Consider the following 16,055-nt stretch of genomic DNA (forward strand, 5'->3'; position numbering starts at 1 on the left):
TGTTGCTATAAACCACTTGAGAAATATTTGCTTCCGCAGGGTTTGTTCCTCTCTATAAAATTACTTGTGGATTGGTTTAAGTCACAGGAAATTTTTTTGACCTTGTAAGGAATTGTTAAATGATCTTCCATGGCTCAGCGGGTACAGTAAGAAGGGATGTTCCCGTTAAGAGACTCGTTTCCCTGTGTTATGGTATCAGAGTTAATCATCATTAAGAGGAATAACTAACCAACCCTGACTGGGGTATTCACAGATTTCGTGTGTAGGGACTTTTCCCAAGGGAAATGAAATAGTTTCTTTTGTTTGCTTCCAAAGCTGCCAAATTAAATACATGCCTGTTCTTTGACCAAAAACTACTGGCTTGCATGAAATTGGTGTCCATCTGTCGTCTTTTTCCTCTGATCACAAAATACAGGACCACAAATGATAGGAACTGGTACTTTTATCAGGAGAGCCAGGGAGAAAATAGATCATAGTGGTTCCTTTCCTTGATGGGAGTGTGTGACTGCTTGAGGTGTAACTCACCACTGGTAATACTGGGAGGAAGGTGTGTGTCCCTGCATCTTGTGAGGAAGTAAAATGGTTGGTCCAGACTAAGACACTGGGCTAATGTGCATGTTTGGGTTTAAATTCCAGCTTTGCACAAACCATGTGACAGTAGGAAATGCATGAAGTGTCTGGGAACAATTAATCTGGCATCTTTCACTAGCACTATATTTAAAACAGACTTAAATAGTAAATTGGTGCTATTTTTAAAAACTAAATTCCCACCCCACCCCCCCAGAGAAACATCTCTATTAAGGAATGTTAAAGGAACTGAATGAACTGAACTCCTGAAGCAGAAACTGATTTCCTGATTTCACAGCGCTCGTAATCCTCTGTCTGTGGTGTTAAATCTAATACCCTAGGAAGCGGTGAGAAAACCTGTTGTTTACTAGTGCAGCGTGGCCACCACGCAAATTATCATTCAGTATTCACTTTTCATTTTCTTAGGGTTAGCTGCAGCCGGCTCAGATGGCAAAAGATCAGTTCTGGCTGCACGAGATTAAAAACTTTGTTTTTAAAACTATATGGTGTAAAGCTTAAAACACCTATACAGAAATACCCAATCCCCCCCACTCCCTCCCTCAGCTTAGCTTTGATGATTCACTGGTGCTTAATGTGGTTTTACTAGGGTTGCTTTTTGGGGATGGGGATGCTTTTCTATCCGAACGTAAAGCCAAGTAGCGTGCTCAGGTGGGAGATTGTGCTTCTGACATTCTTAGTCTGCACTGAGGCGTCTCCCTGCCTGTGAGCATTTATCCAGGTTGCTGTCGGTGCCCCCCCATGATTATTTTGGGGGCTCACCTTGTAAACAAGCTGGCTGGGTCGATGGGCAGAGGCTCAGTTAAGACTTTCTGGAGGAGCTTGCGAGCTTGGTAGATGGAGCTTGGCCTTAGATCTCTGAGCATGTGCTGACTTTCACTTTGAGCCTGTCTCTCCGGGGCTTCTCCGGTGCCAGCAGCCGGGGATCTCCGGTGCAGTTTGCCAAGGGCAGAACTGCCAGGCGCCGCAGGAGGAAAAAGATCATTTATTCTTCTGGCAAGCAGAGCGCAGGCAATCGCGGCTTTTAACCCGTTGCACTTGCGCTTTGTAAGCGCTTTGTCCCCTTCCTTTCAGCGTTGGTTTTTTTGTTTTCTGGTTCATCTGATTTCTCGCTGGGAATTTTCAGATGATGTAATAACCTTGGTGGGGAGGACGGGAGCGGGGGCTCTCGGGCTCAGTGTGGTTGCCATCTGCCGGTCCCTGGGAGGCCTGCACCGCTCGCCCGAGGAGCAGGAGGAGGAGGAGGAGTGTCGGTGTCACTTGCACATACTGGTGCAACCAGTGCTGGCAGCAGGACAGTGACCAACCACCAAATAACTCATTTTCTGCTGACAGTGTCTTACGTTTTTTCCCCTCCCTCTGATCTGTCTGCTCCTTCCACAGATGTGTGGGCTTCTGGGATGGGATGAATTTTCAGGAGAAAGTAAAAAATAAACAGAGAAGAGGCCATTTTCCCAAGGTCAGACCACTTCAACACAGTGATGTTGCAGCCTCACTGGCAGTGTCCTTAAAGGACTGCCTTGGCCCCTCTCCGTTCTTTGGGACATGTCTCCACAAACCAGGAGCGGTGGCCAAAGAGCTGCCGTCACACTGTGATAGCCCTTCCTTAGCAAATGGATGGGGCTAAACCAGAGCTTTAACCATCAAGGTGCCTGAAATGCAGCTGTCCTGGCTTTTTCCTGAGGGTTGAGTTCCCCCTGTTAATACCAGCCGACTCCAGCCCATGCACTGCCAGCTCTCCCCATCCTGTCTGCCTGCCTGGATCTGCTGGGGCTTTCCAGTCCCTGGAACTGGTGGGGAAACACTGGGGAGGGGTTTAGATATCAGTCGTTGAGACTACCAACAGGGCCTGAATCTCTGGCACTTGCCCTCTGAGATGCAGTTTCTAAATCCCGTGGCAGCTCCTAATTGCCTCCCTGTCCCCTCCGCAGGCACAGAGTGAGGAGTTTTATTCCCTGTGCAGGGCCTGGGAAGGTTCATCTCTGCTCAGGGTTGCTTCAAAGTCCCTGTGAAAATGTCATGTGAGCTTGAGAGATGTGGGGGAGGGATGTTTGTACTGCTGATGCTCATCTTAGTGCTTTTTAACTCCTAGTTGTGGCAGTGTGAGTTTGCATCGGGCTGCATGTCCTGCTGGTGACAGGTCTGCTGGTCTGTACTGGGGAGGAGAGCAGATGGGTGGTGTGTCAGACCACAAGTACTGGTGTATAATGATCTTAAGGGTGTAGTTGGAGAAGATAAATTCATGTCTCAGTATTCTCCTGTAAACCCTAAAGGCCTTAATGCTTTTCCAAACTAGGATTTTGGTCCTCAGGCATATAAAAGAGAGCTGGGTCTTGGAGACTTAGGCAGCAGTATTTGGTGATTAAATCTGAAGTTTGAAGCTATGAGTATGAAAGGAAGGCTTATTTGTGGGACTCCTGAGGCTGGAGTAGTTTGCTACTGCCTATCTGCAGAAGAAGTACACGGAATAATCTCATTAGTGTTCTGTCTTTTGGCTGAGGTCGGGAGTGCACGTCTGTATGGGATTTGGGAGAAACAAAACTCGAGGAACGTGAGCAAAAGTAGTGTCTGCCGCATTTCACAGCAGTGCAACACCCTTGTGCTCGCTGAGCCACGGCAGGATAAAATAGGGACAGGTACTCAATTACTGTGAGCTGTGGTATGCACGGAAACTTCAGGCTCAAAATGCATCAGTTACCCAGATAATTACCCATCAGTTTGCCTGCTCGCAGATGGCTGCATGACCCGGCCCCTGCGCGGGGAGCTCCCGGCGAGCAGCAGCACTTCTGCTCTTGGAGCCTCTGAAGTGTGCTCACAACTTTTGTTGGGTGATTGAGGTGCCACATCAGGCAGATTAACGTCATAAAGTACTTGGTTGGCTTTTGGCTTGACCTGAAATTGAGGATTTAAGCTGATTTTCTCTTTTCCAGCCTGTACCTCTGTAGATTTGATGTGCTGAGATATCTCAGATTCTTGGAAGTCAGATCTGAGATAGCAGAATTGAGTGTGACAGTACATGAGATACCTTCAGTGGTAAAGACACGTGGTTTTTCTGACAAAGATTTCATTCTCCTGCTGGGATATACTTGGGCTGTGAATCCTGTAGAAATGTCCTTCTCTCAAAGAGCTTCAGATTAGAAATGTTAGGCCCCAATATTGCAGGTCCTTCCTGAACATGAGGAGGGTGTAGGCAAGCCTGGGTTTGTCAAGGGCTGTTCTTACTGGGGGAACTGGGAGAGGATTATGGTACCGCCACTTTCTGGTGCTTAATTTAGTTAATTTGAATGCTGTGCTTTGTGTCCCTCTGCAGATGTGCCCACGAGTCTGCACTTCCAGAGCATGTTGAAATCTCAGTGGCAGAACAAACCCTACGAGAAAATTAAACCTCCCAAAAAGCTCTCGCTCAAGCACAGAGCCCCCATGCCTACCAGCAGCCTGTCTGACCCTGCTCGCAAGGACCGCCACAAGCTGGTGAATTCGTTCTTCACTGCAGCCAGTAAGTGCCTCCGCCGCGTGCAGAAACACTGCCCGGTTTTGTACCCAACAGCCCTGCGATCTGGGAGGAGAAAGGAGGAGGATACCCTTTAAATTCAGCTCTCAGGGATGAAGCCATGGTATCACAGGCCAGGGCTGAAGGTGAAGTGTGTGCAGGTGGTGAAGTTCAGGCTGGTCTCGGTTCGTAGGGACCTCTTGTTGATCGGTCTGAGGCTGTGCTCAGGCTGGCACGAGCAGTACTGCGGCTCGTTCTGCTCTGACACGTCTCCAGCACCCTGATGGTGTTGAGCCCAACCTGTCTGGATTTATGGAGCTGGTAAACTCTGCCCGAGCCTCCTGTGCCAACAGAAAGAGAGGTGAAAACAGGCGTTTCATAGCTCTTTCTCTGTTCCCCTCCTCAGAGCGCTCACATCAAAAAATCCAACCAGACAAGGCACACAGGCCGCCTTTAGACGATTTTACGGCCGTGTCCAAGGCCGAGAGAGCGCCAGAGCGCTCACTTGTCCAGCCTCCTGCCTGTGACAAAAAGCGATTGCGAGACTGCTCATCTGAGAGGAGTGAAGGTAGGCTCCCACGGCCAGGTCTCTCGGGGGGAGCTTGGGCTTTGCTGCATATCCAGCCTCTCTCCCCCTTCAGCCTCGGAGAAGGGGGAACGCACTGCTTCTGGGCCTCGTCGCCAGCGCAGCAATGCCTCGAGTGCTCTAACTGCTCCTTCCCCCAGGGCCTCTCAAGCTGGCAGCCGCCATCAGAAGATGCTTCTCTTTCATGCAAAGTGCTCCTCAGCACTGGCCATTTCTGGTGCACATGGTCCTTCTCTATCCACCGCCACCCCCCTTTGGTTTTTTTTGTTAATGTCATTCTTCGTTTTCTCCCATCCTCCCTGTGTAGTGTTGAAGCATCACACGGATGTTGGTGGCCCGAGCTACTTGTCAGCAGCTGCGACCCCCACACCTCACAGCCCTATAGCCCGGCAACTGTCCACCTCCTCGGAAGGCTCCGCTCCGGCCAGCGCGAGTTCACAGGGCACCTCCAGCACAGCCGTAAGTACCTGGTGCCTTTCTGGAGAGGTTTCTGAGCTCAGCTCCATCGTGGGGCCTCAGCTTTTGAACAGTTCAGGCATCTTAGGCTTGAGAGTGCTTAGTATTCCTCTTGCCATGCTGGACCCGTTGGTTCAGCTGATGGTGGGGTTGCTGGTCCTCTTTTTCACTCTGACTTTGGGTCTGCTGGGTTCCTGGATTGACGTTGGCTGTGCAGAGAGCCAGTCAGCTGCAATTACAGGTTCACTGTCAGCTCAGAAACTGCTGGTAAATGCTCCTGTTCTCAGAAGTCCCCTGGCTTCGCTCCACATCTGGTTTTGGTTTCTGAAGTTGTCTGGGGATGGAAGAGGGATAGAATTGCTGAGCACCAGCAGTGTGCTGCTGGTACAGTGGTGGTTTCCCTCCGTGGCACTGGGCTGTAGGTGGGCTTGGGGCTGAGTCGCAGGGCAGTGGTACAACAGTGGTGGTTGAGATCTTAACTTTCCCCTAAACACAAGCTTTGGCAGTTGCTTAACTCATACTGTCTTCTGAGACACACTCAGCCTCCCAAAATGCTAAAGGATGACAGGATTTGGGACCTTTATGAAACTGTGTCTAAAAGCAGTCAGTGAGCAGGAACATAACTCCCCCCCACTGTCCTCTGGGACAGATGGATGACACAGCTCCTCTGCCAGACGTCATCCGTCCTCCCAGCGCCTGACCCGCATTAACAGAAGCCCTTGATTAAAGGACTGAATTATGCTGAACTCTTAAGCGTCCCAGTGAAGAACCTGGCCCCTCCCTGGCCCCTCCAGTTGGTAGTTTGTGCCACAGCCTAAGCTGGATGTGACCCAGGGATGATGGAGCAGATCTCAAACCCTGATAGTAAAACCAGGGTGGTTAAGAGGCATTTGTCCATGGCAGAGCTGAGGGCACCACTTCCAGCTCAGCCTTGTGTGCCCTTGTCCTTGCTCCAAGCTTGTTGCTCTGGGATCACTAGGTACCGGCTGGGTTCCGTGCTGCTGACATCAGCAGTGACATCAGTCTGAAGAACCCAACAAGCAGTGATAGTTAGGCCTGAATGCGCTAGGGCTTTTGGAGAAGCAGCTCCAGTGTGTCAAGATGATGTTTCCTTGTGTTTCATACACATATCTTTTTGGTCTTTTGCTGCATTTTCTGCTGCTCTTTCACAAGCTCATTCCGAAAAGCAAGATGAAGCGTCTTCCCTTCCGCAGCCAAGTCCACCCTGTTGCGGATGCTGTGGTCTGGACCCTGGGCTCAAGCATCTGGGTCCTGGCTTCAAGCATCCCCGTCTGGCGCAGGTTTGCGTGTGCTCCCCGGCGGGTGGGTCAGGCCTCACTGTTGACGGTGACACTCTGAAACTTCCTTGCCACTGTGGCGGTAGCGATGTCCTCATCCAGCTTCACGCGGGGCCTGGGGTGTGGCTGTGGCAAGTCCCTGGCAGTTCTAAAAGCCGCAGGGATCAAAGGAGACAGAGAAAATGGTAAATCGCAGGTGACTCCGTTGGGAGGACGGGCCATTTGCGTGTCGAGCTGATCCGTGAGGCTTTGTGTCACTGTACCGACAGTGCTGCTGTCACAGGTTTGGGGGAGGTTTTTGGGTAGACAGATGGTAGGAGAGCACCCAGCGTTCACCCAGGTTTAAATAGATAAGTGCGGAGCTTATTTCTGTCTTAGAAAATCTATTCCAGTCAAAAGCGCGACACAGATGGAAGCTGCTAGGCTCTTAGTACAGCTGTCATAACCTGAGATGAACTCCTGTCTGACTGCTTCACGTTCCTCCTCTGCCACAGTGTCACCTGTGGTGGGTCCAGACCCCTGCAGGGACACGAGCAGGGGGCTGTTTCCAAACTGGATGGTTCTTCCCCCTTTCCTGATGGTCTCACTGCTTCCTTTACACTGCCAGGAGGGAATTGGATTATATGGGAGACTTTTCTTGCTGGGTCAGTTGATGAACTGGATCAATCTCCTGATCTGCCTGGCTGTGCAGCGCCTGGTACTAGTGTGGAGATGGTGGCTGGAGCTCAGCAGCCTTTGCTCCCCTTGCTTCAGTGCCTGCAGGACGGACCACTGCAGCCTTGCCCTTGTTTGTACCCTCCCAACTAAGGACTCTTGGTTGGGAAGAGGACTTGCAGCAAGCAGTAGGTGAAATCCATTTTGGTGCAAATTGCTGTTGGTTCTAGAGCCTCCATAGGTCCTACAAGGCCATTTCCTACGAGGCCTCATCCTTCTTCCATCAGTGACTTAACATGACAAAACCTACAGCCCTTTCTCATGTGGGTCTTGTCTTACGTTACAGCAGCCGAGGAGGAGGAGAGGCGAAAGTTCATTCGATATTAACAACATTGTCATCCCGATGTCCGTTGCTGCAACGACTCGTGTGGAGAAACTGCAGTACAAAGAGATCCTCACACCCAGGTACGTGCCTGATCCCCGGCTCCCGCGGGGTTGGTGTGTGCTGGGCTTTTCCTATCAACTGTCTCGTTGGAAGTTCAGCTCTGGCCTAGGGCTTTGCTCCCAGTGGCTGCCAGTGCTGGTGAGGGAAGGGGCTTGCTTCTTCCTTGGAAATACGAGAAAGTTTGGAAGACTTCTGATCATACCACTGATGGAGACTTGCTAAGTTAGGGAATATGTTGTCTGAGTGTCCCTGTGTGTGAAAGCCAGCTGCCCTGCTCAGGTCTCTGTGCAATCTAAAGTCATCCTGGTTGTCCCCTGTCCTGCTGCAAAGCTGCTGAGTGTGTGGAGCCGAAGGTTCTGGTGGTTCCCCAGCTCGGCCCTGCCTGGGCCGGGTTAACGCTGCAGTGCAGGAGAGGGGCTGTTGCCTTGAGTCACCTCCCATGGGGGCACCGGTAGGAATTGGAAGTTTTCTCTGCCTGAGCTGAGTTCAAGGAGCTGAACTGTCGGCCCTTGTTTGGATGTTCTTGGATTAACACTCTGGATGAGATCAGTTCCTGGTTTTCTCACCTGAGTGCTCGGTGGGAGTGTGCCAGCTTGCCACAGCACTGGTGCAGCTTCTTCATCCAAACTGCCCAGTTTCTAGTCCTTTTCGCTCCCAGTTTTCCAGGTCTGTTTCCCAACCTACCTCTTTCTTCTTCCTGATCCTACGTGCTCTTCCCGGGCCTTTTTCAGAGTGGGGCAGGGAGAGGGGCCCTGTTGCTGAGCCAGAGGAAGACAAGGAAATGCTGCAGCATCTGCTCTGCTTCCTCTGCCCTTGGCAGGCTTTGGCCACGCTGCCAGACCAGCGCCAGGAGCCGGGCAGGCAGGCAGAAAGGAAGGGCTGCAGCAGGAGGATGCTGGCAGCCTCGGCCCCCCCATTCCTGACCCTCCCCACGTGGAAGGACGTCTCCTGCCTGTCCCCCAGCGTTGCGCTCGGTGGGTGCGACCCCACTGCAAAAAAATGTGCTCAAAATGGAGCAGGCTAAGAGGGAGAAACCCTTGTCTGATACCACAGGAGGGATTTTGGTAGACAAACGTCACTCCTTGGCTTAAAACTGAGCCTAAGTATGTTGCTCATCGTGGCAGGCTTGTATTTTTCCTTTCCCAAAAGACAGTGTTGGTGCGTGCAGGGCACGTGCTGCTGGGTCGGCTGTGCCGGGGATTGACTGCCCTCTGATGTTGTGTGTTGCAGCTGGCGTGAAGTGGATATCACCGCTCTGAAAGCGAACCCTGATGAAGACAATGAGGAGGTAAGAAGGATTTTATTTGAGTTAACGTGGGATGGGGTTGGTGGCAGCAGAACAGCGTCCACAGAGGACGCCGGAAGGGAGCGGACGCAGGGACCTCAGCAGGGAGGTGCGGAGTCTCTTCCTTTTTTGCCACAAAATGGCACAATTGGCCCTGCAGAAACCAGCCTGGGGTTGGTTCCTTCTCAGGAAAGGCGTGATAAGGCAGAAGTTGGATTAGTTAGATTGGGTACAGCTGAATTTGAGGTTTGATTGCTGTCAGGAGACCTCTCTGGGCAGCGATTTTTTTATGGAATAGGCTACTCAAAAAATCATGACCAGTCACGCCGCTATACTTGTTATTTGAGCTAAACTGATGATGATGGTATTTCCTTAAACCTCTGTGTGAGCGCTTTCATTCTGGGATAAATGGCTTTCTTTTGGTTTTTAGTTCTTAATCTCTGTGTAAGAAATGCAGACTCAGTTTACCGAGGTGCTCTCACACTCACTGATAGCATCTACCTCCCTCCAGATACAAACATTTAAATTCACACTGTAGCTAACGCTGGAAAAACTGCAGGTAGCTGCGTGTTCACTATAAGAAAGCTCTGACCAAGCCCTGTCCCCTTCCCTTTCCAGATCGAGGACTTGTCTGATTCGGCCTTCACTGCTCGGCACGGCAAGTGTGAAGAGATGGAGCGGGCCCGCTGGCTTTGGAGCACGAGCGTGCCCCCGCAGCGGCGGGGCAGCAGGTACACCCGCCAGCACGGTCCCTGGGCACAGCCTCGGCGGTGGGGGGGGTGCAGAGAGGGTCCTGGGGGCTTCTCTTGGCCAATGTGTCGTTCCCAACAGAGTGGGATGCTCCTGGGAGCAGGTTGTGGAGACTTTATCAGATCAGCTGATCCATAAAAAGGGTTAGAAGTTTGTGCTGGTGTTGGAAGGTTTGATCACCATCCACAAGAGCAGCTTGAGAGCCCTCGTAGGAGGGGGCATAGTCTGGCTTAGGTAGGGGTGAAGTTACACTCCAGTGGAGTTGCAGACAACCAACTCTTGCTCCATCTGTTTGGATTCTGCTTTCTCAAGTGCTTTCACCACTCTAGAAGCGTGGAGGCTGCTGCGCCAGCTTGGGGGGCTGAGATGGGCGTCCTTCATGCAGGGACAAGGAATGGTGGTTGTTCTCAACGTCAGGCTGTCTGCTGCCTCTCCGCTCGATTGCCTCAGCACTGCTGTTCCTCTGCCTCATTTATATACGTGTCCTTACGTTCCTCTGATCACTTGACACTTGATTGCCTTTCTGCAGTGTCTTTTTGCGAGTGGGTGTCTAAAACCACACAGTTTCCAGCTGTTGATCTCATCATAAACCTGCATAAGAAGAGATTTGCTCTTCTCCATTTGGCTTCCGCTGCTTTGTTTGGTTTTGAACGACTGTGCTTGGGCAGAGATGCTGCTGAACTGCAGCTGCATGCAAACGTGGACCCGGTCGTCTTGGTCTGGTTGTGGTTTCAGTTTAGCCCTGTTGAGCGCGTGTGATCGTCCACGGGTTCTGCAAGAACTTCTGCAAATAGGTGGCATCTATCAAGCTCCATTTGTGCTGCTGCTGCCTCGTTTTATCTGCAGCTGCATTTCCCGGTGCCGGTGGAGCGTGTGGGACCTTTTGGTGTTTCTTTGCAAACTTCTTCAGCCACTTTCTCACATCCGATAGCAACTCGCCATAACTTCCTTCCTCTAAAGACCCTCTTGTAAGGACGTTGGTGAAAGATGCTGTGTTGAGGTCCTGGCTTGGGCACTGGGGTCAATTCAAACTTCATCTCTTAAGTTTAGAAATGGAAGTGGGAAAGGACTTCCTGGGGTCTCTGGTCCAGGCTCCTGCAGGGCTGCTGCCAGCAGGAGACCAGGTTGGCCGTGGCTTTGGCTGGCCCTGGTGTGAGCACTTCCAAGGATGGAGATTCCCCCAGGGCTGGGCCAGTATTCCCAGTGCAGCTCCTCAGCAGAGTGCGATGGGGAACGAAGTGTCCCTGCTCCGCTGGCCGCGTTCCCCAGCACAGCCCGGGACGTGGTTCGCTGCACTTGTGCTGAGAGTGACTTGGCCGAGTTCAGCTCAATGTTTGCCACGTCCCGAGCTGCTCCTCAGCAGGATCCTCGCTCAGTCCCTCCGTTCCCATCCTGGGCTTCTTCTCTGCGGCTGCTTTAGTCTTTCTTTAGAAATCGTTGGAGCCCCTCATGTCCTGGTAACTTCTTGTTACTGTGATTCAGCCAGTACCTTGCTGCTTTCCTGTGGAGTACCTGGGCCAGTAATACCAGTAAACACTGGGGTAAACTCGCTCAGTTCCCTTAAATGTCCTTCTCTTTGTGACCTGCTCCGGCAGATCTGCTGAGCGTCTGGTGGTCTTCCTGCCTCATCTGTGTAACAGACTGGTTTGGTTTTTTTCCTGTAGCAGCTTTTAAATTAAATCTTGATTCAGCACATTGACTCCATCTAGCTTGCTGCCGGTGTAGGTGTTTTATTAGTCTAATTGGGGCTGGGTTTGTATGTTCTGATGAACATTTTGGCCAAGGTAGGTTTTGGAATCTGATCCTTGCCAGTCCTTGAAGGCCACTTGCTGTTGCAATTCATCTTGAAGAGCTGCACACAGATATGGGGACTCCAGTTAGGTTTCTCTGTTTGCAGCCTGTGGGTCTTTTATCTGGGAATCTGTGTAGGTGCTGAAACTTTCTTAATTCTTGGTTTAAATCTGAAGTCTAGGGGTTTTACAGTGCTCCTCCTACGCCCAACTGTTGAACTTGCTGCATTTTCAGCATTACTGATTCAGTACGCCTGGTTCTTGAGCTGCCTGGTGTCACATGGCGTGTGGATGGTGGAAACACTCGGAGAAACCCGTTTTGAAGTGTCTGATGTCATGGGGTGGCTTCTCAGCGTGGTATTTGTGCAGCGCTCGCAGCGTAGGAGATGTGTGGGACACGTAACCTTAGGAGAGCAGCGTCAGTGTTGCAAAGCTGCACCGAGAGAGCGGAGTTGGGACGAAGAGGAGCCTGGATTTGCTCTGGGCCACGACATTCCCTGCTCTTGTGTGCCCCAACCCCGCGGCTCTCCGAGGGGGGGGCGGTGGAGGGGACCGTAGGGGTGGCAGCGAGCGGCCTGGGCCCGCCCCGTATTGTTGGGAGCGGAACTGGGACTGAAGCCAGGCTCTCCCCTGTGTTCCTATCGCAGGTCGTACAGATCGACAGACGGACGGACGACCCCCCAGCTGGGGAACCCCTCGACTCCCCAGCCGGCATCCCCTGACGTGGGCAGCTGCCACTCCCATTCGGAGCTGTCCCACACCCACTCACCGCGCAGCCCCATCAGCCCCGAACTGCTCTCTGCCCCCCTCACCCCCCTCTCCCGTGACTCCATGCGGCTCCTGTCCAGCGAGGACACCCGCTGCTCCACGCCCGAGGCCGGCCTGGACGAGCAGGTGGGTGCTGGCTCCGTTTGCGACCCTTTGCTCTAGTTTTGCTCCTGGTGGGAAGCTCCACGCGCTGCCTGTGGCTGGCAGAGGTAAATCTGACGCTCAAACCTGGCTGGTTTATCCCCCTCGTCGTGGGGAGACAGCTTGGAAACCTGCCTGTGGGAAATGCTGGCCCGGACGGGCTGTGGAGCTGTGGGTGTGGGCAGCCCGATGCGTCCCCAGCGGTTGGTTCAGTTCAGAGGCTGCTGCGTCCTCGCCGCGCGCGCTAAAGCTTCCCGTGCTCTGTCGGCGAGGCCCTGGCCTCGGCGTGGAGGGGGAGCAGAAGAGCTTTCCCAGAGGGTTTGCCATAGCCTGGTGTCTCTTCCCTTTAGGCTGTGCAGCCCTGGGAGCGACGCACCTTCCCGCTCTCGTACGATCCCAGGACAGAGTGCGAGGACCAATCTGACCCCCAAGACCGGTTGTCGCGCTGCACCCGGCGCACGTCGGGCAGTAAATCCTCCCGGGAGACCGATGGCACTTCTGCTTTGCCCAACCTGGCCAGCCTCAAGAGCCGAACCCCCCTGGCGACACCCTCCTCCTCCTCCTCCTCCTCCTCTTCCTCCTCCTCCTCCTCCTCCTCTTCCTCCGCAGCAGTTCAGCGGCCAGCGCACAGATAGAGACATACGGGAAGACATGAGCAAAACCAACACACAGAACTAACTCTTGGCATTAAAGCTTCCAAAATCTGCGTTTGATATTCAAACATCCTGCCGGGAATTTTCACAGTTTTTAGTGAATTTAAGGAGTTTAGAAACTGTTTTTTGTTTTCTTTTTTTTTTTCTTTTTTTTTTTTTTTTTTCCTTCTCCATGTTTCCTTGTCACACGAATGAGAGCCCCCCGATTCCTCCCAGCGGAGTGAAGCCTCGGGAGGGGAGCAGCCCACCAGACCCCCTCCCTCTTTCCTCCCCTCCCCTCTTAGGTGTATAAAACTAGAGCACAGGATTTAGCTGACTAGCAGACTTCGGGGATAGTTTTTCTCAAGCAAAAGGGTGTGTCTTTCTCTTAACCCGCTACCCCCCTCCCTGAAAGATTTTAGTGGAGTGAAATTAGTGGTGAAAAGTGATGTCTTGGGATTGCAACCTTCACTAGCTGTCTGTCTGTCCTCACGTGCAGAGTGCCCACCCTGCACTCCCACCCTCCGCCGTTTTTTCCTCCCCCAGGTTGTAGTTCCAGGTATCCCGAGGGGTGACTCTGCCCCCTCCCCGCTCTCCCCTCTGCCCCCGGGGCCGCCCGCCGCCGCCTCCTTCCCCCTCCCCTGCTTTGGGAGCAGCCGTTTGCTGTGCCGAGGTCTGGCTGCCCTGTCCCTCGTGGGGGGGGGGAAGGACGGAAGGACCCTTTTAGCCGCTTCACGCACAGCTCCGCGGGGGAGGAGCGGGATTTCGGATCAGCCCTGGCGTGATTCTGCTGGGCCGAAGGCGGGAGGGGAGGGGAGAGGCCCCAGCCCGGTGCGGCCGGATGCTTCGAGCGGGAGCAGAGTCAGGAGGCGCTTCAGGGCCGCCCCTCGGGGCCGCGGCTGCAGCTTTCAGCTGCCACACGCGGGGCTTCGACTGCCCGACGCTCGAGCTCGGCCCTCGCGGCCCCGCAGGCTCGGGCTGAGGGGCAGCTCCGGGCCACGGCACCCCCCTGCCACGAGCAGGACGATGGGGTGGCGCCGGGTGGTCCCTGTAAGGTGGGTTTGGTCTCAGAAAAGGGGAAACAAGAGCGGGAAGGAGGGTGGGGGCGGGCGGGCGGCTGCGCTGAGGTGCTGAGGGGGTCGGGATCGGTCACCACTGCTTCGCTCCACTCCCACACACGGTCCGAGAACGGGGTCGATTCTGTTTCATTTCCCAGTCGTTGGTCCGACGTGCCACCTCCTGACAGGTATTTTATTTTGAAACCGAGTTCGCTGTTGTTCCTCCCCCCTTCCCTCCCTCCCTCCCTCCCTCCCCGGCCCTTCCGCACCCGCAGTGACTCCCGGATCCCGCACACCGTTCCCATCTGTAACGCTTTCTGATCCCAACGGTGTGGCTATTGGTCCCTGTCCTGTTGCTAGCATTGTGCCTGTCTTATGTATAATCACATCACCAAAAAAAAAAGGAAAAAAAAAATACAAAGGACATTTTTTTTTTTTTTTTCCATTTTGTAATCGTAAAGAAATAGTAGCTAAACTGCTTAATGGTCGGGGTTTTCACAATTTTCAACATTATCTAGTGTTTTTGGTTCTGTTCTAGTTTAAAGGATTTGTCATCGTTTCTTTAAAAAAAAAAACAATGCTACCATATCCCTCTGCATAAGTGCTTTTCTATTTATAAGGTTGAAAATTCTGAATAACCCTTTTAGCATTATAAAAACCACAAAAAAAAAAAAAACCACCTTGTATTTTGTAAATATTTTCTTTTCCTGCTTTGAGCTGTGTAATGTCCTTGTTATATAGAAATGCTTTTCTTCCGAGAAGCTGATCTTTGTTAATGTCTTGATTCTGTTGGCAAAGCACAAATGTGCTTATAAAAAAAAAAAAAAGAAGAAAAGATTAAAAAAAAAATTAAAACAATATTCTATGCAAAGTGTGTTTGTGAGACGCTGGGTTGGGACGGGGAAGGGGCCCGGTGTCGGGCGGATCAGCTGTTCCCCACCCTCCCACCCCCCCTTTCATGGGCTCTTTTTTTCCCTTTCCAACGTTCTCCCCCAGCAGCTGGTGAGCGCAGGAATTGTTCTGTGGGATCTGGGGGTTTGGGTTTAACGCTGGGGTGCGATGGGGCAGGACAGGGGCTGGGCGCTGCCTCGTGTCGCTTTTATTTGACATTTTCAGGGTTAACCAGCTCCTGCTGGTTCGCACCCAGGTACGGGTTGTGCCAATTGTTTGCCCTCGTGGCGGGTTTTGCTGTGGAAGTTTAATGTTTGCAGGAGGCGAGTGGTGGGAGGCGACTTCCCTGGGTGCTCCTAAATCTCCAAGATAAGAGAATTAAACTTTGTTCCTCGTTACCCCAGCGGATGGGAAACAGGAAGGTGCTGGGTGATTATTAGCCAGATGATCAAAGAAGTCGGAGGCAGCAACCTGGGCATCACCGTGTTTGTTAAAACTAATTAACAGGGGAGGAAAAATTCCATCTGAAAAGCAAACGGTGGCGGCCGCGCCAGCAGCTGGAAACTTCTCTGACCTGCAGCCGGCGGGTGCGGAGCGAAGGGCTCGTGGTGCTGCTGCGGCGCCGGGAACGGGGGGCCCTGGGGCTGCAGGGGGCCGGGAGGCAGCCGAGAAAACGGCCGCGGTCACACGAGCTGAAAATCAAACTTGGGCTTCCTGGCCGCAGGGCCCCTGCGCTGCCCACGGGGCAGGGCCTCCCCTTCCCGCACCCCGCTGCGGCCTCGGCCTCGCCGCCTGCTGCAGGGACGGGCAGCGGGTGAAGCTGCACTGGGGGGTGCTGCTGGGGCTGGAGCTGGGGGGAAAAGGAAAAAGAGCAAAACCCTCCCTGCCCGTCTTTACTGCTCCTGGTAGGGGGTCCCTTCAGTGTGGCCCAAGCCCAGAATCCAGCCTGAGACCAAACCGAGCCCAGAACCCACCCTGAGCCCAGAACCCAGCCTGAGCTCAGCCTGAGCCCAAGCCTAAACCCCAGCCCAAGCCCAGAACCCAGCATGAGCCCAAACCCAGCCCAGAACACACCCTGAGCCCAGCACTCAGCCCAAGCCCAGAATCCAGCCTGAGCCCAAACCCCAGTCTGAGCCCAGAACCTGGCCTGAGTCTGAACTCTGGCCCAAGCCCAGAACCCAGCCTGAGTCCAAATCGAGCCCAGAACAGTTCACCCAGAGCCCAGC

General features: G+C 53.1%; 1 protein-coding gene across 4 annotated transcripts in view; it reads left to right on the forward strand.

Moving 5' to 3' along the window:
- KANSL1 (KAT8 regulatory NSL complex subunit 1) overlaps window positions 1-14,796 on the forward strand; it is a 101,438-nt gene extending 86,642 nt beyond the window's left edge. For 3 of the 4 annotated variants that reach the window (XM_074849457.1, XM_074849456.1, XM_074849458.1), the window contains 8 exons: window positions 3,896-4,081; window positions 4,482-4,643; window positions 4,969-5,120; window positions 7,416-7,534; window positions 8,745-8,802; window positions 9,418-9,530; window positions 11,987-12,233; window positions 12,599-14,796. In XM_074849457.1, coding sequence (XP_074705558.1) covers window positions 3,896-4,081; window positions 4,482-4,643; window positions 4,969-5,120; window positions 7,416-7,534; window positions 8,745-8,802; window positions 9,418-9,530; window positions 11,987-12,233; window positions 12,599-12,883 — 1,322 coding nt within the window. In that variant the 3' untranslated portion in view covers window positions 12,884-14,796. The remainder of the gene's footprint in view (window positions 1-3,895; window positions 4,082-4,481; window positions 4,644-4,968; window positions 5,121-7,415; window positions 7,535-8,744; window positions 8,803-9,417; window positions 9,531-11,986; window positions 12,234-12,598) is intronic. The other variant, XM_074849459.1, reaches the window with a different exon arrangement.
- Window positions 14,797-16,055: the final 1,259 nt, after the last annotated feature.

Source organism: Strix aluco, chromosome 24 (genome assembly GCF_031877795.1).
Source record: "Strix aluco isolate bStrAlu1 chromosome 24, bStrAlu1.hap1, whole genome shotgun sequence".
Classification (NCBI taxonomy): Eukaryota; Metazoa; Chordata; class Aves; order Strigiformes; family Strigidae; genus Strix; species Strix aluco.